Source organism: Rhododendron vialii, chromosome 6a, assembly GCF_030253575.1.
Source record: "Rhododendron vialii isolate Sample 1 chromosome 6a, ASM3025357v1".
Lineage (NCBI taxonomy): Eukaryota > Viridiplantae > Streptophyta > Magnoliopsida > Ericales > Ericaceae > Rhododendron > Rhododendron vialii.
Window position 1 is genome coordinate 34,975,555 of NC_080562.1, and position 22,983 is coordinate 34,998,537.

Below are 22,983 nucleotides of genomic sequence, written 5' to 3' on the forward strand. Positions count from 1 at the left end.
TGGCATCTCTATGTGTCCTTCTATTCATATTCAGATGAATCCGACACTTACACATATCGACACCCGACACCCATACCTGAGTCCATATGTAACCTAGATGTTATGGCTTTGGATAGTCCTATATCTTATTTTGCTAAGGATATGTTGTATTGATCCCTGTTTATGTTCCCAGGTTCTGCACCTGCTCCAGGAATGCCACCAATGATGGCACCACCGGGTGCTCTTCCAATGCCTGCTCAATTTAATATCATCCCAAGACCTCCAACAATGAGTGGCCCTCCCAGCAGTTCCAGGAAGAACAATGATTCCTCCTACCGGCAGTGGTGCCACGTCAATGGTTACCTCAGTTACTTATCTTTACCTCAGTTACTTACGTCAATGGTTACCAGACTTAATATAATTCTCATCTGCCTCTCTCCGTCATTAACATCTTGGAAGAAGCTGGAATGTATTAGTAGAAGTACCTGTGTTTGAAGAACTGAATCTGGGGGAAAGAACGTATAGCCTGGGTCATCATCTGTTATCATACAGCGCGAGGAAGTTCTGCATTTCATCTACCATCTCTCTGTCACTCCCCTACTGTATCGACTTTCAAGCATAGGAACCAAATGTAGAACTGAACTTAGGTCCCCATGGTCTTTGGGGTGACAAAGCTCTAGCCTCAGTAATGGCATCCAATCTCGCAGTGGAGCTAAAGCTCCACATGCCCAAGAAGGATGAGATTGTGGTTGACATATGACTCTCGCAAACTCTTCATATAACTGGGTTGAGTTGTTTCTTACTTTCAGGTTGGAGATAAGTAGGTTACCTCAGTCACCTTGTTAGCTTCTCCAAGCCAAAAATCAGAGGTTTGGGTATTATTGGCGATGAAGTGTTTGTAGATGGAGGTGTTTTAGTTGAAGTTTCTAAGATATCAAATTGTTGATCACTTCTTAGCTTCTTTTTTGTTTAAAAAGGTAAGAAATTGCATTGCATAGATAATAAGTCAATCATACAGGATGATAACAAAAAAAAAACAGCTAATGTCTAGTGGTAGGGTCACTAAGTGTAGTTTGTGTTGTGATTGGAAGACAACTACAAAATAGCCGGGATGCTTCTGCAACTGGACACTGGATATAACGAATCATGGCATGTTTAGCTAGCGAATGCATCTATTGCACTCCATGACAAGACCCCCTACCCATTACCATCAGGCTTCAGTAAAGTTAATATCGACCATTTTAGTACTCGTCCTGTTGGATCATTATTGGTTATCATATCAACATACGAGCACCATGCAACATTTTACAGTTTACATCTGATCTGGCTAATCCTGTAGTTCATAAATTTTGACTGTTTGTATTTTCTTCGAAACGAAAGATTTCCCGGAAAAGGGAACTTAATTTCTGGTAGTGACATGAGCAGGCTTCCTTTTTTAGAGTGCAACAATGACTCTGTCGGGTTATTGCTTAACACATCAATTGGATGTTGCTTAAAATAAAAGTGAGAGAGCCCAAGAACTTACAGCCTGTAAAAGCTGATGTGAAGTTCATGGCCATTGGTTCCAACTTCCATCCCATTTTCGACTTCCAACTTTTGGACCATTGACAAGTTCCAGTTTCTTTCTCACGTACCCTTTAGGCCCTTCATCAATAATAAAGTAGAAAACGGACAAATGGTTTCCTCTTTAGGTGTCTCCATCATGGTTCTAAATTGAATTCCAACATAGAACTTCTACTTCGGTTACTGCATGCTTTGCCGGTTTACACTGGGCATGAGAGAGAGAGAGAGAGAGCCCTTCAATCCATCATTGCAATCTTAGAGCTGAGTCTTACCAGAAATTAAGGGAACAATCGAGAAGTTTCACACCACAGGCAAAATGTCGAGAATCATTCTGGTCAAAAAAGCATGTTGAAAGCCTTCAAAAATGATAAATCATAAATAGCTACGGATACGATTACATGATCATCCATAAAAGGGTTCCGAACATAGCCATCTGAAAAAAGAGATGAAAAAGCGCCTTAGTGAAAACTAAGAACAGAGTCCAGACGACAAAACCACCAATGGCAATGGCCGTAAGCTAAACTGATATCCAATCGACGACTACACATCCCTACTAGATGCAATCTTAAATGGTTGTCCAGCGTATTGTCAATGCCACCTGCAATAGCTTTAAGCTGCAGAATGATTCTACTGGGGATAGTTGTGCCCTCCGGCAAGTATAAAATGTGTTCTGGGATTTGGTATTCTAGCAACCAAAACAAATGTCAGAACCAACCGATCAAGGATAGTTATACAGCAGCTAACAATAAGAACAAAACAGGATTGTGATGAGCCCTTCAAAGAACCAGATCAAGACAACTAGGAGATACCATATGGAAAAGAATCAGAATTTAGCAACTTATTCATGGGGACCCTAGACGGGTATATCCCTTGAATGTTTCACACTAGTAAATCGCAACATGTCAACCTCTGGTACAATCCGAGGAAAAACAAGACCCAATGACGGGAAAAACATAAACAAGGGATTACTTGATAACACCTGCAACTTTGCAGAAACCATTACAGCAGGAAACAGAGAAAATCTAGAAATTAAGCCCAAAATAAAAGTCTATCTTTTTAGTGCATCGACGCCTCAACAGGGACGCATGATACGTTTCTGACTATACGCCGCAATCTGATTTTACATCTCACTCAAATACCCAAAAAAATAAAACCTGAATGGTAACTCAAAACTCAATCCTTAACACAAAATCTCACGTAACTTCTATCACTAAACTCGGTCTTCAAAACAGGCACTCCGGTTAGCTCTAGATAAGATAATGAATTTCCTTTCCACCTTATAACTGAGATATTCACGAGGAAGTGTGCAAAATTCACAGTTCACCAGCTACACCAAATTTCTTCACCTACTAAAATAACTGATATCTCATGTCCTCCTAGCCAGCAATACCTGTTACAAGAGAGAAAATAAACTAGTAAGTATCATGAGATGCATTCAGGACATCTACTATCATGCTTCAGAAGGAAATGTCCTGAGATGACATTGTAGCATTTCTTGCCAAAAGATTAGACAAGCAGCTTTCAATGGGTTACAAATAGCATACATTTAACCAGAAAAGCTATAAAAAGCATGGCATTGCAGACTCGTAGTCTGGAGCCTCTGGGCTAACCCTAACGTGAACTCAAGCTTCAAGATCATTTGACTGAATAGGGTATTAAACTGAAACCCTTCTGCGTGAGAATGACTTTATTATCAAAAGAAGCTTTGACAATATGCCAGTAACACATGAGCTAACGCAAAACTATATTTGTCAAACTAATTTAGTAGTAACTGAAACACGCTCACAAGGAATGTTTGACATTTATGTCAACCTCACAATAACATTCTTTTGTACATAAATTCCTCTAAGTTCGAAATTATAACACTCTGTGTGCCATTGGAAAGCTCTCTACAAGTACTAATATTTCAAGACTCGAGTGGCATACTAGCCTAAAAGTATGACAATTTTTCAAACCATATGCAGTTGGGAAGTCCCTGAAAAATTGAAGCACACATACTCAACTTATATCACTTAACAACATTTAAAAAATTGAGAAATAGAGCTAGGCAAACCTTTTAATACAACTTTCACATCAACTTCACATTCACATGAGGCAAACTTAAAACTTCATACTCCATGCATAAAAGCAATCCACCATTTAACACAATTCTCACGTCAACTTCACATTCACATGAAGTGAACTTAAAATTACGTACTCTATGCATAAAAGCAATCCATCTTAGTGACAATTAGGACCCCCTTTGTGTCGTAAGGGACATTTGTGAATGTTATTGGAGGACACAAACAACCCTTTATATAGTAAGGGACATTTGTTAAAAAGATTCCTAACCGAGTCTATAAGGGTAGCGAAGGCCAAGCTACAGTTGGAGATTGATCCCAGGTCCCCTAAAGTTGGTCGTAGATCAGGTGGCTGTAGGTCAGGACTCGGATCAATGACTCTTGCTTCTACAAAGAAAGCTCCTTCGATGATTGAAGTGGAAAGGGAGGAAGCATGGATAGTGTCAAAGTGAGAATGCTAGGAAGTTTGCTTCAATGGCACAGTTTGGGCTTTAAAACCAATATTAGAGAGAGCACTAAAAGGATTCCCGACGCCAAGCGTTATTCATTTACTGACAATGGCCTCAGACTCAAATCTCTTGATGAGCCCCACTAGGACTTCCAAGATTCTAATAAACTCTTTTCATTTGTGGGAACACCGCTCAGGTAAGCTAATCCCACCACTCTAATCAGAACCTCATCACCATATTGGAAAAGCATCGGCTATTGACAGGTCTGGGTATCAGGGATAGCTAGGGCTAAAGTGTCTCTCTTTATCACAGCATTCAAGTCAGTTGACACAATACTACATTAGCTGATCACTTTTCAGTCCAAAGCAAACAAATACTTTGGTTGTTTGTCATTTAGGAAAGCTCGCCATGCTCCAGCTTAGCAAGTGTGATTCCTTGGCTGTCAAAACTAAATTTCATGTTCTTATATGGAGTTTTGTATGAAACCATGACAACTTTTGTACCCAAAAGAATAGTGAAAAGAAGAGAAGAGAAAGGAAGAATATTGAAGAAACTAAATTTCCTGCTACTTCTGTACCCAAAAGAATAGTGAAAAGAAGGGAAGAAACCCTCCATCCTAAGAAGTTGCATGTCGGCATGATAATAAATTTGTCACTTTTATCAGTTTTTTACTAGAGTTGTTAAGTTCGTAATAGAAAAGTTCGAACACGCTCTATATTCAGTCATTCTTCATCTATGTCCTCTTGAAGCTAGTATTTCAGCTTGACAATGAATCCCTGCACACAATGTCATTACATCTACTATGATGTTCACAACAGTTTCTATTGGTCTATTCTCTCAACTAAACATAAAGAAGACGAGAAACAGTGGTTAGAGCTTAGAACTTCAACCAACAAATGACATCCCATAGTTCTTGTTGTGGGTTGTGATGAACTTCCCTACAAAGTCAATTAGCTGTCATGGTTTCATATGGCGAGCAACTATTAAAGGAAAGCTATATTTGCAGCCCCAAGTCCATGACATAAGCAACTCATAACGAGGGCATTAAAGGGACACTAAATCATCTGCACTCTGCAGAGTTACACAGATCCTCCATAATCCAAGTCCTGAGAAACATCTTTGTTTTGTATATATGCCTTTTTGCTATGTAAACTAAAGTACTCCGCATAAAAAGAAAAAATGCATGAAGATGAATTAGACACTAGTTTGCAGTCATTTACCTCTATTAGTCTGTCTCTTAGTAACGCTATAACCACCAATATAACCAGGAGTATTATCTCCGGGAAGATCAGAGGCTCCATTGCCAATCCCATAACCAAAAGAACTGGATCCCTCTCTTTCAGAGTTTGTTGAACGCCAAGTAGGAGGGTCCCCATAAACCGAGCCGCCACCATAGAAGTCTGCAAAAGCCCCATCATATCCATAATTTGTTGCAGCATGCGATGATGAGAGGGGCCCACTAGTTGCAGTATTTCTTCCATACCCTCCCCCGGCCAAACTATAGTTGTTATCGCCACCCCCATAACCAATATTCCCACTAGCAGCATTACCTCCGCCCTGGGGTGAAAGCGGAGAAGAACCCCAATTAATTCCAGTATTGGCAAAGGTTCCTCCAATGCTTCCCCTTCCACCCGCATAGGCGCTTGAACGTGGTGAGCTTGTTCCATAATTAATCCCTCCATTCTCCCAAAAATTCCGAGTCCCTGAGCTAAAAAAAGAAGTGTTTCCTCCGTTCCCACCATCATACCCAACTGGATTGCCGGATCTATTTGAATTACCAATAAAATAGGGGTTCAACCCCGGCCCATAGCTTAATGCACCATTGAGGTTCGCACTTCCCCCAAAATTTGGGTTCACCCCCGGTTCAAAATTCAAACCCATTCCATAACCGGTACCAAATGGAGCAAACCCACTTCGACCACTGGTGATCGGACTGAATCTGCTATCCATTCTAAGACCATAGGCACCAACTGTACTTGGAGAGTACCCTTGACCGTAGCCATTGAGGAAGTTATTCCTAGTCAAACCGTAGTTATATCCACCAAGTGGGCTACGGGTAGGACCTGGTGACATTTCTTTGGGGACCGCACGCTTGACCTCAACCATTTTTCCGTTTAGCTCATGGAAGGTTTTGAGCAACACTTTGTCTACAGCGTCCTCCGAATCATAGGTGATGAATCCAAAGCCTCTTGGTCTCTGAGTGTTGTGATCGTACATCACCACTACATCCGTGATGGTCCCAAACTGCTCAAAATACATCTTGAAGTCAGTCTCTGTGACTGTGGAAGCTAAACCTCCCACAAAAATCTTCCTTGTGCGCCCTGGACCAGGCGAACCCTGAATGCTACTACTGCTTCTACTCACTGTACTCTGATCATCCCTTGGAACAGCCTTCTTTGCCTCAACCTGATTTAAGAACCACAGGTGAATACCAGACTCAAAGACAGCCTAATGTAATAAAACTGCAACATTGCTTATTCAATTTTGTACCATGGAAGAGCAACAGAAAAAGGAATAGAAGACAACAACTACTCGTAGCTCAAACTTAGACTGAATTGACTACATTACCAAAATAACCACACTTAGCAAAATCACAATCGTGAATGAAGATGTCTTAACTCTTCCCCCACCACCCCCACCCCCAATCAAGCACAATGCAAAGAGATAAGCATCTCCAAGGTTCAGTAGCTAACTGACCAGCTATTGGCCTATTTTAGCTTTTGAATAGTGCTATTTCGCCTTTCGGAAAAAAATAAGATAGGAATGGTGCTAGAAATTATAGATTTAAGCAATGTCGCTCCAATGATGCAAATGCTATTTCTACTATTTTTCTTTTTGTGCTAAATGCAATTGCTACATTAGGATTTCAGACTAATGCAATCATTTTTTGAGCTCAAAGTGAAATTGAATTGACTACATTATGGAAATAACCAAACTTTGCAACATTAGACTCATATATGAAGATAACTCCTTATTCCCCTCTTTTCATGTAAAATGGAAAAAGATGCCTTGGCAATAAATGGACTAATGTCTCCAGCACTTACCATCCGACCATCAACGATGTGTTTCTCCTTAATGACTCTCTCTGCAACTGCAGGGTCAGCAAAGACAACAAAACCAAAACCACGGGCACGCCCTGTGCTCCGATCCTTCATAATTACTGCTTCCAAAACTTCCCCATAACCACTAAAATAGTCCTTCAAACGCTCTTCGTCTGTGTCCCAAGAGATTCCACCAATGAATAATTTTCCAAGATCCGATTGCATTTTCCTACAGTGAGAGAATTACTTCATTCAGACAAGTTCTAATTTCAACCAAACATGAATCATTGCTACTCAGTTCTTCAAATCAAATCCTTGTGACCGATCACCAATTCTGCAGCCAATTCAATCTTTATTACTGTACTACATAAGACCACTGAAAGTGGGAGACTCATCAAAATTCAACCTTTCACGAATCCATAGTTAGAATACAAGCTCATCAAACACAAATGCAGGTAAAAACCAATCAACCAACAACAATCATACCTTAATTTAAACTACTAAAGGATGCCCACAAAAAAAAGTTAAGATTGTCTGATGCCGCCTCGATATCCACGGATTCAATCCGAAAACATCCGATGCTACCCGCGATCAATCCACAGAGAATTCAACACCCCTGAACAAAAAAATACAAAAGAACCAACCAAGAAATCAATCCCAGAAACTTATTAACAAGTTCCAAACACTAACACACTGATAATGGCAAAAGCATCAATACCCAGATCGAGATTTTGACTAAACCGCCGGATTAGTGAAAACCCACATGAGAAATCTTGAGAAACACTAAGATCTACGAGGAGGGACTGGGAGAACTGTGGGCGTGTTTGTTCTTCCTGCTCAATATGGCACCCCCCTAGTTTCTCTCTCCTTCTTCTTTCTCGTCCTTTTTACTTTCTATTTACAAAACAAGTAAATTCACAAGACCAAACAGATGGAAATGGAAGGATGTGTCATCTGTGTCAAAAGAAAGGATGGTCTCACATCTATATGTTTGTACTATGACACCGATAGATACAATATTCAGTTTTTTTATTTATTCCTATGTTGGAAAATGTAGTGAGAGAAAATACATATGGGAAACATGGTTGATATAATAAATGGAAGGATTGCTTGTTCTCCAATTCCTACCTTATACTCCTACTATATGTATGTGGGCATGTATGCCTGATTGAGTGACATTGCAATGAGTCATGGATTATGGTTTCTTCTGATTCTCTCCAAAGCATTTTCTAGATGTTGCGATGAACCTTTGTTATTGCTGGATTGTTTTGATGTTAATTTTTCATCTTGATATCATGGATACTAATAACAAATGGGTATAGTACATTTTTTCGATATGTAATTGCAAGACATGCTAAGTTGTTATTTTATGAAATATATAAAGTTTATTATTAAATTTTCAAAAAAAATTGTGTTGATAATAAAAATTCATGGAGATAATAAAGAGAAGTTTTGCCACAAGGGATAATCGTAAGATAACAATAAATGAAATCACACCACATTTAATGTTCTTGAGAATAAAATTTGAGATACTACTTTATCGAATTTAAAAATTCAATATGACACAATAAATAAATTTTCTTTTGAAAACTTCTTCACATTTTCCATTGTTTATGGTGATTTAATCTTTAAATATGTGTAAGATAATCACTGACTTTGACGAACAAGTGATTCTTGATTGAGTCTTTAAATAGGCGATGCACGGTTGTGATTGCTTTATTGTTTTGATGTTAATTTTTCATCTTGATATCATGGATACTAATAACAAATGGGTCTAGTACATTTTTTCGGTATGTAATTGCACGGCATGCTAAGTTGTTATTTTACGAAATATATAAAGTCCATTATTAAATTTTCAAAAATTTTATGTTGATAATAAAAATTCATGGAGATAATAAAGAGAAGTAGTGCCACAAGGGATAATGGTATAACAATAAATGGAATCGCGCCACGTTTAATGTTTTTGAGAATAAAATTTGAGATACCATTTTATCGAATTTAAAAATTCAATATGACACAATAAATAAATTTTCTTTTGAAAACTTCTTCACATTTTTCATTGTTTACAGTGATTTAATCTTTAAATATGTGCTAGACAATCACTGACTTTGACGAACAAGTGATTCTTGATTAAATCTTTAAATAGGAGATGCATTTTATATCAATATTTTTTGATATTTGCTTAAAGGATCATGGTACGTGACGTGGCTCACCCCGTCTAGTATTCCTCTAGTTTTAGGTCTTAATGAGCAAGAACTCATATGGTCACACTCAAGAATAAACGTAACTTTCTTCATTTTTATTCTGAAAAAAGTAAACATGTACGTACAATAACAATTTAATAAAAATTAATGTATATATCACATTTAAAGTCCATTGCAAGATACACAAAGTCAAAACAATCATGTGCATATAAATCCTACAAATACATGAACATATAATTTTGAATTATCAACTTGAGCTTAACCAAAAAATATTACTGTAATACCTTAAATTGCAATTGCGTAATCAAATTAAGAAGATGTTAGACCCAACATGATTAACTAAATAAGACTAATAATAGGGTAATTGTTTCCACTTGGGCTATTACCATGACATAAAAACAACGGCTAAGAACTGCTTCACACCAAAAACTATGGTGTGGGACAATACAGAGAATAATAAACCCTAGGCTAATTTGGACTTTACAGCATAATGTGGTAATTGAGGCATCTTTGTTTGTGCTCCCCACGAAAAGGTGCTTTGGTAGCTGGCTCCTCCTGTCACTTCCCCAATTTTCTTCATTAGTATCTCGAAATCTAATCACCACTATGCCCTGTGCTATAAGTCTATAAAGGGTATTTAAGTAGATGTATAAGGGCATTTTAGTCATTCCAATGTTTGAAGAAGGTTGAGTGAAAGGTCATTTGCGTCACATGGGTCGGGGACCATTATTAATTTTGTCCTAAAATATCATGAATCATTTCATGGACCGATATTACGGCGTGTCTAATTTTCCATCGTAATAGCTAGCGAGGGATTGATGGTATTCTAATTCATTACGTACTAATTTCACCCTAATTTGTTTCTCCAACTATGGCTAAGCAATCCATGTTCGAGGTTAGGAATGATTTTCCCCCGTGGTTGTCCTCTCTAGCACTCAAAGATGTTAGGGCCTTGGGCCCTGAGTAGTTTTAGCAATAAAATTTCTATATTTTTCGTGTTTAAAAAAAAAAGAAGAAGAACATAACAGTTGCATCTAGAAAAATTCAACTTTTTCGCCTTTCAAAAAAAAAAAAAAAAATTCAACTTTTTAATATTTACCTTTCAACTTTTTTGAAAAGTTACTATTTATATTTTTAAAAAAAAAAAAAAACAAGGCAAAAAGGGTATTTGCCTCATCTGAACAATTTGAGAAGAGCAAAAGTCTAGAAGTGGCAAAACAAATTAGTATGGGGAGTAATAAAATTAGGGATTGGGAGTTCAATGGTTTATTATTTTTGGGTATTCCTTATTTGTTTACATGCACTAGAAATGGGAGCAGTATATATGAGGACTGCTATGTAATTTTGTACGCATATATATATATATATATATATATATAGGTTACTAGCTACGCATGGTGGTTGTAAAGGATTGAGATTTGAGAGAGAGTGAGAGAGATTTGACAAAAACCATGGCCATAGGCTGGACTAGCCCTTAGTGAATCAAATACTGTAAGATATAGGCAGACATGGAGTAGTCTAAACCTCAGAAGTCAGAAGGCCATGTATGTTTTCATGTTGTCTTTCTTCTTCTTAAGTACTAAAAGTACAATGTATGTTTTCATGTTTAATATACGAAGCATGATTAAGCATTAATGCATGCCATTTGTGTTAGTACAGTAGCTAGTTTTTTTTTCGATCTGGCTTCTGGCTTAGGTCAGTGGGGGTACATACATTGCGGTTAATTGCATCAGAGTGACCGAAGAAGTCAAGATTTCTGTCTGTCTTTCTGAGGAAGCCGACTTAATAGATTTATTTTTATCTAGATGTACTTTTATTATTGCTTAGAGTCTTTTTCTAATACAATGCATTTGTACATATCTTTTTTGATTGGTACAATGCATTTGTATATGATTTCAATTATTTTAGCCTCGCCTGGCCCCAACATACCTCCGCCCCTTGTGATCATGGCAAGATGCACGCTTTTCATGCATTCTCTTCTTTCTTTCCTTTTTGTTTGAAAAAAAAGAGAGGAACATCCGTACGCATACACACATAAAAAAGCAGGAGGGTTGGGGTCGGGATTGCCCGCCTAATTATTAGACAAGATACATGCAAGTTGAGCCGGAGACTAGTTATCTAAAAAAAAAAATTAACGTAGATAGATAAAATGGATACGTATATTAGTTCGGATACATATTTTCTTTGCTCATCATATCCCTTGATCTAGAAACAATGGCCTTGTTCGTTTAGCATATTTTCTTTGTTTTAACTTTGTTTTTCAATCATTACCCTATATCTTTCTTCAATCATTACCTTATTTCTCCAATTATTAATTTCATTTTTCTCTCTATTTCTCTCCACTGATTATTTCTCTCTTCAATCATTACCCTATTTCTCTCTCTACCCACTACCAAAACTAAAATACCCAAATGTGCTAAACGAACAAGGCCAATAAATCTATCCACGTAGACAATCTGTGCAGAGATTTTGTTGTGGGGCCCACCATGGGTTCCACACAAATGATCCGAGCGGTTCATTAAATGTAAAACATATTTTCATAAGTATCCTAAAAAATTAGCTCAATCCGATACTTATAGGTGCTTGATCTAATCATCTAACTTTTCATTATCCGAAAATTTGAATGAAAATTTAGATGATTGGATCAAACACCTATAGGTATTAGATTGAGTTGGTTTTTTGCGAGGACTATTAAAAGAAGTATTTTACATTTAATAAATGGCTTGAATCGTTTGTGTGGGACCCGTGATAGGTTCCACAAGAAAATCTGTGCACAACCTGTGCACAGATGTCTATGTGATTAACAGGGTTCGATGTAGAAATCCCATCCCTTGCGGTTGAACTTCCACAATCACCTCTCATTTTGCACCTCATTTTCTACTCCAATTGGTGGTGCGTACAATATCCTTAATTTTGCGATCGCTCTAAAATCAAATCTGTAGATATGATGCCCCTACATTTAAAAGACATATTGAACAACCCTTCTCAATACCAATTAGTTTTAAGAGTGACGGCGAAATCCGAAACGACAAAGTCATGTGAGAGTCATAATATCATGGGTCGTGTATGTCACCGGCCGCGAGGAAGGAGGTATACTTCATGAACAAACTGCTAGTACAATATTAATTGATTGCCAATAATACAATTAATTTCTGCGTACGTAATCCATGTGGATACCTATTCATTACTCCTTTCGTTCCAATTCTGTAGTCCCTTTTGGGAGTCCGTGTTACTTTTCAATTGATTATATCTTGCAATCTATAATCTTTAAGGTGATCTTGAAAACATCATTTAAAAAACTCATCAAGATCTCTATCAAACAATATTCATTCTGCATATAAATAGTATTACTACAAGGGACAAAAGAATAGTGACAGAGAGCGGTTACTACTCCATTTCGTTTGAAGTGGTTCAGCTTTTATTGAGTGCATGTGTTTTAGGTCATTATTGGGGTAGGATTTGTAGTTGTAGCTTGGAACACCAGAGTAGAGAGCAAGAAAGCAATGAATTGTTCCACTATTGTTGGCACTCTGTTGTGTGTTACATTATTGTCCCATTTGTGTAATTTTCTCAAATGATCTCTAGGTCGACTAAATTATTTAATCCTAAAGATTTTGACTACTTTTTTTTTTTTTTTTTAGTTCAATATGTATAAGATTAACGTTATTCTCGACAAGGAAAGTAAAATATATATATACACACACGCACGCACAGGAGTTGAAGAAATTCAAAAGTTAGGACTCAAGAACAGTTGTATTTGTTGTATGGATTTTGTTTAATTACGTGTCTATCGACGTATATGGTATTGATTCGAACTATTTCTTCGCTAACATGTTACTCGTTTCGAGTTTTACGAGATGGATGGTTTGTCTTACGATTCTAAAACCGGAGAGGCTAGCTAGCTCCACAAAATAAAGTTTGCAAGGGTATGAAAGGATGAAATATGAAGAGGGAGTTTTTGTCTGATAATTAATTTCAGAATTCCGAAATTAGTCAAGGTACGGATAAGCTGGCCGGACTTCCGGTCATTGTAATTAAACATCTGTGAAGAGGAGAGGAGGTTATCCCGATTCTTTCAAGGTCTTGGTCAATTTTCAATTAGGCACAACCAACCCATCTAACGCTAGACTATCCAACCAAACACAAGATTGGTCCCATGCATCCAGCCAGTTCCCCACTCTCATCAATTATAATTAATGCAACGACGAGAGAGAACAACCAATTTTGGAGTCCTCTTCTTTTCGGCATTTCATGCAATTTTCGTATGCAAACTTTATTTCTCAAATGCTTCCATTTTACAGAGACTAAACGGAACATGGGTACGCCGGCATAAGCCACCCAAAACCATCGAAAGAGGACGACAAGACGCCTACCAAAACACCAAAATCATGAGAAAAACCTGACTAAAAAAACACCCAAATACCTAAACAAAAACTCCAAACCAAGCGAAATTCCAAAGCAAACTGAAAGACCGACACCAAAACTTAACAAAAACACATTAAAAAGACAGTAAAGCTACGGGTACAGCAGATGTTGTACAGCAGCCGCGCACAAACCATTTCGTGCCCGTTTCGGGTCCCATAAAGATGATCGAAACCGCTCATTTTGTTCAAAATATTTCGTTTATGATCCCTGTAAAAAATTACCTCAATTTGATATCGGATAGGGTGTTTACGAATTATCTAACTTTGCTTCAAAATTTAGGCAACGAGCACAAAAATGGTCTGTGCGCGGCTACTGTACATCATCTGTTGTACCTGTAGCAGCGTTCCTAAAAAGACTTGGATACCAAACAAAGGGAGCTAAAACAACGATAGCTAGAGAGAAGTTAATTGGCGTCTCTATGCCAATAACTTTTGGGATCACTTCATCTCATGCATGAACGTGTAAAATGACTGTGAGAGGAGCTATAAAAATTAATTTAAAATGCGTGCAAGTTAATCTGGAATACCCTACAATTACCATCCAAAAAAAGTGATTCCGGGCGGCTTGTGGCATGCATACGGCATACCACAAGTGTCCAAGAGTTGGGGGAGCTGCTGTCCTTTTAAGGGACGACAACCTGCTGTCTCGGCCAAGGGGGCCGTACTCTAATGTCGTTCCAATGATCGGAAACGTTCACTTTGCAGAGTTCGTCGAGTTGAACAAGTATGTTAAAAATTAGCTTAATCGGATATCATTTAGTGCCTAATTCCTTTTTGTCTTGAAAAGAATGGATCCGAAACACGGGATCAAATCTACTAAAACCCATTATTAACAAGTTATATATGTTCCGATCAAGCACTTAATGATATTCAATCAAATTGATTTCTTACATACTTGTTAACTTGACGAGCTCTACGAAGTGAACGTTTTCGATTATCGAAACAAGACCAGAACAGGACCCCCTTAGCCAGGACATCACGCTGTTGTCCCTTCAAGGGACAGCAGCTCCCCAGTCCCAAGCGTCCAGCCGTCCGCTATCACTTCTTACCACACATAAAAAGTGGTCCGACTGAGATTGTATCGTCCAGCCGTCCACACATTCTGGTACGGAGCATATTTAACTCAACAAAATGGAGAGCAATATATTAGGAGTGATTTCTGCGCCTTTTTTTTTACTATCACACTTCTACGTTTGTCATCGTTCATGTGAAGTTACAATATTATTCGTTAATAATCTCATTTTTTGGCACATTTAAGGGCAATATTGTATTTTACATAGCTAAAAGACAACAGAAATTTTAAGGGAACTGATCCGACTAGGTATTAATAGGAACACGAGACCACTCCAGGTCCCGCACAGATAATCTGAACCGTTAAATATTTTTTTTTGAAAAAATCGAGTGGGCCCTTTTGGAATCAGCTCAATTCAATATGCATAGGAACTTGATCCAATCTTTTTTTTTTTTCATTTAGATTTTGTCTTGAAATCTGAATGAAAAAATAAAAGATTGGATCGAGTACGTACACATATCGGATTGAACTGATTCTCACTGAATCCACTCAGTTTTTTTTGAAATTATTAAATGGCTTGGATCATCTATGCGCAATCCGGAATGGGCTCTGTGTTTCTGGCGGTACCCCGTCGATACGGATGGTGGGGTTCAAAAGACCAAAGGGAGAGTGCGTTCATAAAAAAACAAAAAAAAAGAGTGCAAAAATCACTCCCAACTTATACTTTGGCGTGGACGAATCAGATCATCAAGTAGAGATCCCCGCCCCGCGAACTGCGCGTTGCAGCCCCAAACGGGACCGCTCGAGCTATACAAAATAACGCGTCACACAGTATCCCAGCTCCTCCTTCACATGCAGACGCAGTACAGAAAGGCGCCCCTCTCTCTCTCTCTCTCCCTCCAAAACCCCAAATCCAAAATCCTCAAAAAGAAGCCCATTCCCTCCAATTTCAAAACCCTCACCAATTCAAATTCTTAAATTCAAACCCATACAAAATTCACCCTCACCTATATATACAATTTAACCCGTCATGAATTTCTTGCTCTCAGCTTCCCTCCCAAGCTTCCCATCTCACTCCTCCCCAATTTCCTTCAAACCCTCATCTCCACTAAACCCGGCTTCCTCCTCTCTCTCTAATACCCACCAATGTCTTCCTTCAAATCCCCACTCTCTTTGGCCACATCAGGCGACGGAGGTGGTGATCGGGTGGGCCTGTCCCACCATGCTTCCGGTGAGGTTCATGTCATTGTGGGGCCAATGTTCGCTGGGAAAACCACAGCTCTTCTTCGTAGAGTGAAAGCTGAGAGCAACAGTGGCAGGTACTTGGTTGGTTTAATTTTTAAGTGCCCTGATTTGTGAAGGTTTGATTTGTCATGAATTACCGTTTCTTTCGGGTTGTTTTCAGGACTATTGGATGTCTGTTGTGTGGTTAAGAAATTGTAATTCTGATTAATTTCAGATGGTGAAAAGAATATAGCCTGTTTTTGGATCTCACGTTTGTCATAAGAATTAATGGAATTATTCAGAAGGTCTCTAGCCTTTGCTCAAGTTTGAGTAGAAGTTTCATTTGGTATCAAGTATTCCAATGGGCAAACCCAAACCCAGATCTAAGCTAATTTTTTAGTAAATGACTAAATGGTTCATTGATGGCATAGAGTTGAATTTTAGAAGGGAGAAATGACCTTGTAATATGAGGAAAAATTTGAGTCTCCCTTGATTTGAGTTAGATTTTGAGTAAAACTCAATTTATGATGAGGATGAGTTGAAAATTGGTGAGTTTAGAAGCTTTTACTCAGTTTTGGTTCTAAATTGGAAAAAGAGCAAGGATTGGGGACATTCTCGTAATACCAATCTTATCAGTAATGCACATAAGAATGTTTTTGATAAGCATATTTGTTAATGTTGTTTGGATCAAGGAATTGGTCAAGAGAAAGTACAAAAATGGGAAGAAGCACACCTGAAGTTTTTGAAGGGCAATGACTTACATTATGTTTGTGATTTGCTAATCTTTCATCCGATCCTTGATTTGAACTGGAATTACTAACACAGATTGATTTTATAGATAACAAACCGTAAAAGGTTTTTCTCGTGGATTGCATATTAATGTTTTCCTTATTCTAATCTTGGGCAAAAAGAGAGAAAAATTTGGTTCCACTTCATTTTCCTGTTCTGTCTTTTTCCTCCTCAAATTGATGATTTAGACAGCCTTAAGTTGTATTGGATGCATAGAGCCTTTTACTTGATTTTAATATATTCATTGCCAACCATGCATTTGCAGAAGTGTTGCCATGATAAAGTCAAGCAAGGATACAAGATATGCAATTAACTCAGTGGTGACACATGATGGGGCAAAATTCCCATGTTGGGCTTTGCCTAATCTGATGTCATTTAGGCAGAAATTTGGAGCTGACGCATATGACAAGGTATTTCAAAGTTGAACAATTTGATTTGGTTTGTCTTCTTTTTTTCTTACTAGTGAGTCTATTAGTCCAAGTTGTCCTATGGCTAGGTGGCTCCATTACTAGCAGAGTGAGATGGTAATATTTGTCAGTTAATTTTTGTATTTATTGGTGTTGGTAGCTATAGCATATAGGAGATCAAGGGTTGAATTATTGGCAACTGGAAAAATTATTGGGCTGTGAGAAAACAATCAATGGTTTGATGGGTGGTAACTTCCCTCTGAATTTTAGCTACCTTGTTTGACGAATGATAAGTACAATCTGAATTTTCGCTTTATGGGTGAAATTGGAGGTTTATATATCTGGATGGGGCTTTTAACAATGTAGGTTGCCTGAAATTGCATGACAGGAATCTATAGGCTTTTAAAGTACATTATCTGATTAGAAAGTCTTTTGATTTTGAAGAAGAGTCAAGTTGGTTTGCTTTGAGGTGCTGTCTCAAAGCATACAAAAAAATTTCACCATATGAACATTTCTTTTAGTGTGGTAGCAACTGTGGTAGCAACTCTTGTTGCAATGAGCTCCATTGTTGTATGAGACTAGAAACATTAGAATAAGAGAGTTTGCACTGTTTTTGCTTTCTAATTGTCTTCTAAATATTGGTAATTGATGGCAGTTGGATGTGATTGGCATTGATGAAGCTCAGTTCTTTGATGACCTTTATGATTTCTGCTGCAAAGCAGCTGATCTTGATGGAAAAACCATAGTAATTGCCGGGCTGGACGGGGACTACCTGAGGTTCTGCTTACAAATCCATTTCCTTCCTTTTCCTGTCTTGAGACGAAAATTTGTGTCTGCTTGTTTCATTCAAAAAAATGGTCCTATTTTAAAGATGTACTGCCTTTTGGTTGCTACTGTATAACACATCTCTAGTTCCAGCTTCACTACTAAAAATGGTGGTCATATCTCTATGATACGTATTTTTATGTGTAATCAAATGTTTGTTGCAGAAGGAGCTTTGGTTCAGTGCTCGATATAATTCCCATTGCTGATTCCATAACCAAGCTGACAGCTCGATGTGAGCTTTGTGGCAAGCGGGCATTTTTCACCCTACGGAAGACCGGAGAGACAGAGACAGAATTGATTGGTGGTTCTAATGTCTATATGCCTGTTTGCCGCCAGCACTATGTCAATGGACAAGCTGTTGTGGTAGCAGTGCAGAATGTCTTGAAACCTTATAGCAAAATTCAGAGTGACTCTCACATGGAGGAAGTTGCAGTTGTTTAGTGTTATCTCTACTTCACATCTTTACATTTCTTTTGGCTTCTATGTATTTTAATCAGCTGTCTGGAAAAACAAGTAGAGTTTGGGTTTTCTGATGCTTGTTTAAAGTTTAGCCTTTGCATATGTTTATAGAAGAAACTTGGCTGCTTGCAGTATTATTTGTATTTGGCACTTGAGCAGTTTTGCCTTAGAACTTAATGTACGAAAAAAGGTAGAAAAAGGCAGGAATGCGGCTAGTTTGAGACTATCCAGAATACCAAATGAAACATGCATGACTGCCTTAAGTTATCAAAAATTTGATCAGACTTGCAGATTTCCTCTGAAGGCATGAAACATTGCAATGCTTACATGGACTCCTATCTGGATAAAAAGTATAATTTTGGTAAAATTAGCGTCTTGACAGAAAGATGGAAACAGTTAATTTGAGGATTTGCTTTTTTCTTAAGAAAATGCTACCAACAAGCTAGAATAGGATGGGGGATTTTAACAGATGCATGCAGATTGGATAGATGAGGGGACAATGTGATTCATTTGAAAATGTTCTCCCAGATCTTTGGAAGACAATGACAATGCAAGTATCGATCTTAAAAAAAAATATCATTAACTATGTGAAGAGATCTGTGTTAGGACATACTCAATCCAAATTCACCTTCCCAGTATCACTTGGATTGGATGTATTGGATCAGAAGCAACTATATCGAAATACTAAATGAAACAGAAATGAGGTTGTCATTATTATCACTAACACCTTCAACACAAGCAGGGCCTACAGGGAACCAAAAAAAGAAAGAAAGAACACGGTATGTAGTTGCTGGAAAACATAATGGCTGCATCCTGAAACTTCACCTCAGAATTTGGAAATTGGAACCTCCTCCTCATCATACTCAGACAGGAATGGGTCCTTTATAAGTTCAGCAGCAGAGGGTCTTGCCCTGGGCTGGCCAATGCATTTCTCAATGAAGGCCTTCAATTCCGGATCACTGACTTTCTTCAAGGCTTGCGGCTTTACTCCTGCTGTCACCTTCTTGTATATCTTGGCTATACTATCACACTCGCTATATGGTATCTCCAGGGTTGCCATTTCGAGCATGCACATTCCAAACGAGTAAATGTCCACTAACTCAGTGTAATCTTCCTCATACAGTTCCGGTGCCATGTACTCTGGTGTCCCCAATACTGAATGTGCATGATGGGTTTCATCTACTATAGCTGCCAAGCCTAGATCACCAATCTTGACCTACACGTCAAATCAGATCCAATTTAGCTCCTGACATCAGAAAAGCAATACGACGACAGAACTACGCTAAGCTAAGGTACCCCATGACTTCACTTCCCTTCTGTTTGTTGTAGCCACTAATTACTTCTAGTAACAGTCGTTTGCGATTGAAAAAATGGCCATGCAAACAAGTAACAACCACTCACTAACGGTTTTTAAGTGGTAGGTAGTGCTACAAATTTAGAACTTCATATACATTTTAAGCATTTCAATTCACTTTCATATATTTCCCTATAACTTAGTAGGCTGTGGTCAGCATTTTCTTGAAAAAATAGAATTTCATTTTAGTTGTCAATTACAACTAGAAAAACAGCAAGAGATACTACTTCAGAATTTTATATTCGCCCACATACTTAGCAACCAAACTAGGTTTCATTAAGTTGAAAGAGAAAAACAAACCTTTCCGATGTTTCCGTTGATGAAAATATTACTGCAGTTGAGGTCTCTGTGAATGATGCAAGGATTATGGGTATGGAGATAATCCAAACCCTTGAGTATCTGTCTCGACCACTTCCTCAATGCCTTCATTGACACATGGCAATGCTTCTTCCTGTAATCCCTAAGATTCCCGGAAGTGCATGCTTCAGTGATGAAATTAAGGGTGTAATGCTCATCGTCCCTCCAAAAACTATAGAGAACAATAATGTACTCATTCTTCAATGACTTCAGCAAAGCAATCTCTGCCTGAAGCCTCTTGATGACAGAGGGATCATTACTAAACCTCCCTAACTGAACCTGATTCCATGCCACGTCTATTCCTTCCCATTGATCAAATGCCCTGTAAACTTTCTTGACAGCACCAGCACCAAGGAGGTCGCTGTACCGCCCAAACCTTCCGGATGGATCAACTTCAACAAATGGTTCTTTGTCTTGATCAGACGAATCAGGACTTTCAGACAACATATCCAATGTACGTCTTTCAGGAATAATCCCAGGAGTGGGAAAAAAATACCAGGCAAACACTAAGGGAAAGAAATAAAATTCCTGATGACAAAAATCTCGAATCAGATCACAACTGAAGAACAAGAGCGCCCAAGTTGAATCTGTAAATAAGTAAAATTTGAGATCAGGGGTTGAATTTGAAAAAGGAGAGTTGGAAATTGCAAAAGCCACCGACACCAGTGCAAGAAGAAATCAGCATGAAACAAAACAAAATAGGATTATCTACACAAGACAAATCCCTTTTTTTTTCTTTGCCAGTTTGTAGTTGATTATTTGCATAGACCACGAGAACTACAAGTCTACAACAATGAGATTTACGACAACTCTGTCAGAGTTTGCAACAACTATACCAATCCCAACATGTGTTAGATTTCTTGGAGGATTCCAACCTAAAACCAATTGACAATAGGTGGAGTAACCTCTAGATTAGATTAACCACGCTTGGATGGCTTAGGCAAGTGATGTAGGATAAAGTCTAACACGCACCCTCACGTGCAGTCCGGATGCACATGGAGGTAGAAACTGATGAGGTGAGGTGAGGCGACCCTCACGTGCAGCCCAGATGCACGTGGAGATATGAATTGATGAGGTGAGGCGATTGACTTGGGCACAGAGACTTGAGCACGTGAAGTTAGGCCATCCAAGATCTAGCTTTGATAATTGGTTTTAGGTTGGAAGTTTGGAATCCTCCAAGAAATACAACAACACGGACAACAACCAAACCATGAAATAATATAACAGCAGGAAAGAAAAAATAAATAAACCAACAAAGACCTACTCTCTATCAAGGGAAAGACTGCTTTGGCAAGGTTTGACCTTCATAATTTGGAGTGTACGAAGTGCCAACTAAGCTAGTCCGGTTAGTTAACAAATACGGAAAGACTACTTCAGTCGACCAAATATGAAAAGAAATCAACGATAAACAGGATTCTTACAGCTGATACAAAAAAAGTTTCAAGAAAACAAATCTCACCAGTTAGGGCTTTTAAGTTCCAATTCTTCAATCGGATTAAATAAGAGAAAACTATAGTCATCGACAAGCAACCACAATATAAGAATGATGTAAGCTCTCTGGTAGTAGAAAGTTATAGACTAGGGTTTCAATTTCTAAAATTGTGAACGATTAGTGAAAACACAGATACAATATGAGGTACCTTTAGACCGCGAAGTCGGAGATTTATCTGAGACGCTGACCAGAGCGAGAGAGAATCACAAGCATGAGAGAGAGAGGGAGAGAGAGAGAGAGAGGAAATGGCGGGGAGAGTAACAGTTAAGAGCCGGTATTTAAAGGGCCGCGTGAAGTGATTTACCTTCAAAGGGTTTCACTTTTCTTAACTTTTCTGCATTTGCAAGTTTAGTAGATACCACATTAATTCTTTAATTTTGGGAGACCAAATTAAAAAATTAATTATAGTAATTCTTTAATTTGGTGAGAATAAATTATGCACAAGAAGTGCTTTATTTTCTAAACTGAAAATTACACGTCCTTTTGTAGTGAGCTATCGTTGAAGAACGAAGTAATTAGTTTGCAAACTTTCTTGTAGTAATTTTTATTTAGACAAACATTGAATAAGTAAAATGATGATATTGTTAGCTCGCATGACAAAAATTTAAGAAGGCATACTAATATAGATGCAGATGGCGTAAAAATAATTATTCTAAAATATACCCATTTCGTCCCAAAAAGTTAGGCTCTGTTTGGAACTTAAGGAAAAGAAAGAAAAAAAAGGAAAATTAAAAAAAAATTCTTTCTATTGTTTAGTTGGAAGAGAAAGAGAGAGAAAATAAAAATTTCAAGTTTAGTAAATAGTACAGTAAATTTTTTTCTCATTTTCCATCCATTTTGTTTTCTTTTTCTTAGGTTCCAAATAGAGCCTTCGTTCTCCACAAAAAGACATGCAATTTCTGGAATTAAAAAAACTGATCTTCCGTACATAATTTTAAAAATTTCTTAACACCAAATTAAAAAATTCATTGAGCTTCTCCAAAAATTGTACGTCTTTTTGCACGGAACTAACTTTCAGAGACGGAGAGAGTATTTTATTTTATTTTTAAAAAAAAGCTGTGTATGCAAAAGTATTCTAAAGTTGAGTTTGTAGAGCTTCCATTAACACGGAAGAAAACAAGGCAACGGTCAAACAGGCACCTTGTTATTATTAGTCCAAACTTCTGGGGATTTCGCCGAACATTTTGAATTTGACAACCATAATTTAATAAGTTGTGCTACAATATTGTGGAGTTGAAGGGAGAGGGAGGAGGATTACGCGGTCAAAAAGTTCAAAAACAACTCGTACAAGTATCAGGACTGACTTTTATTTTGCCAGTCGTCAAAGAGTTCAAAAACAACTCG

The 22,983-nt window shown here is 37.9% G+C and overlaps 3 protein-coding genes across 6 annotated transcripts; 1 reads left to right on the forward strand and 2 right to left on the reverse strand.

The window, feature by feature from the left end:
• Positions 1–2,355: 2,355 nt before the first annotated feature.
• LOC131329425 (heterogeneous nuclear ribonucleoprotein 1-like) lies at positions 2,356–8,089 on the reverse strand. Its single transcript, XM_058362526.1, has 5 exons — positions 7,811–8,089; positions 7,579–7,708; positions 7,096–7,321; positions 5,272–6,457; positions 2,356–2,932 (listed from the first exon to the last, which is right to left on the reverse strand). The coding sequence occupies exons 3-5, from the start codon at positions 7,315–7,317 to the stop codon at positions 2,919–2,921; spliced, it is 1,422 nt and encodes a 473-aa protein (XP_058218509.1). The 5' UTR covers positions 7,318–7,321; positions 7,579–7,708; positions 7,811–8,089; the 3' UTR covers positions 2,356–2,918.
• Positions 8,090–15,737: 7,648 nt separating this feature from the next.
• On the forward strand, positions 15,738–18,579 carry LOC131329524 (thymidine kinase a). Its single transcript, XM_058362689.1, has 4 exons — positions 15,738–16,051; positions 17,011–17,155; positions 17,808–17,929; positions 18,142–18,579. The coding sequence occupies exons 1-4, from the start codon at positions 15,879–15,881 to the stop codon at positions 18,416–18,418; spliced, it is 717 nt and encodes a 238-aa protein (XP_058218672.1). The 5' UTR covers positions 15,738–15,878; the 3' UTR covers positions 18,419–18,579.
• A 546-nt stretch (positions 18,580–19,125) lies between these two features.
• Positions 19,126–21,924, reverse strand: LOC131329523 (probable serine/threonine-protein kinase WNK11). 4 transcript variants are annotated; one of them, XM_058362685.1, is made up of 4 exons: positions 21,788–21,870; positions 21,120–21,320; positions 20,091–20,734; positions 19,126–19,652 (listed from the first exon to the last, which is right to left on the reverse strand). In XM_058362685.1, exons 2-4 carry the CDS (start codon positions 21,142–21,144, stop codon positions 19,263–19,265), a joined length of 1,059 nt encoding a protein of 352 aa, XP_058218668.1. In that variant the 5' UTR covers positions 21,145–21,320; positions 21,788–21,870; the 3' UTR covers positions 19,126–19,262. The 4 variants fall into 4 exon arrangements, with proteins under 4 accessions (XP_058218668.1, XP_058218671.1, XP_058218670.1 ...); XM_058362688.1 differs by lacking the exon at positions 21,120–21,320 and having other exon boundaries at positions 21,788–21,924; XM_058362687.1 differs by lacking the exon at positions 21,120–21,320 and having other exon boundaries at positions 20,091–20,675; positions 21,788–21,922.
• Between the last annotated feature and the right edge of the window lie 1,059 nt (positions 21,925–22,983).

What these genes read in the sequence shown, in the direction of transcription:
- LOC131329425 (XM_058362526.1), bottom strand. Translation starts at nt 7,317, where the DNA reads ATGCAATCGGATCTTGGAAAATTATTCATTGGTGGAATCTCTTGGGAC. An exon ending in ACATCGTTGATGGTCGGATG is followed by an intron (nt 6,458 to 7,095) that starts GTAAGTGCTGGA and finishes TTCTTAAATCAG; the next exon opens with GTTGAGGCAAAGAAGGCTGT.
- LOC131329524 (XM_058362689.1), top strand. Translation starts at nt 15,879, where the DNA reads ATGTCTTCCTTCAAATCCCCACTCTCTTTGGCCACATCAGGCGACGGA. An exon ending in GCTGAGAGCAACAGTGGCAG is followed by an intron (nt 16,052 to 17,010) that starts GTACTTGGTTGG and finishes ATGCATTTGCAG; the next exon opens with AAGTGTTGCCATGATAAAGT. An exon ending in CTGGACGGGGACTACCTGAG is followed by an intron (nt 17,930 to 18,141) that starts GTTCTGCTTACA and finishes TGTTTGTTGCAG; the next exon opens with AAGGAGCTTTGGTTCAGTGC.
- LOC131329523 (XM_058362685.1), bottom strand. Translation starts at nt 21,144, where the DNA reads ATGTGCATCCGGACTGCACGTGAGG. An exon ending in CATCCGGACTGCACGTGAGG is followed by an intron (nt 20,735 to 21,119) that starts GTGCGTGTTAGA and finishes ACTTATTTACAG; the next exon opens with ATTCAACTTGGGCGCTCTTG. An exon ending in TCAACGGAAACATCGGAAAG is followed by an intron (nt 19,653 to 20,090) that starts GTTTGTTTTTCT and finishes TTTGACGTGTAG; the next exon opens with GTCAAGATTGGTGATCTAGG.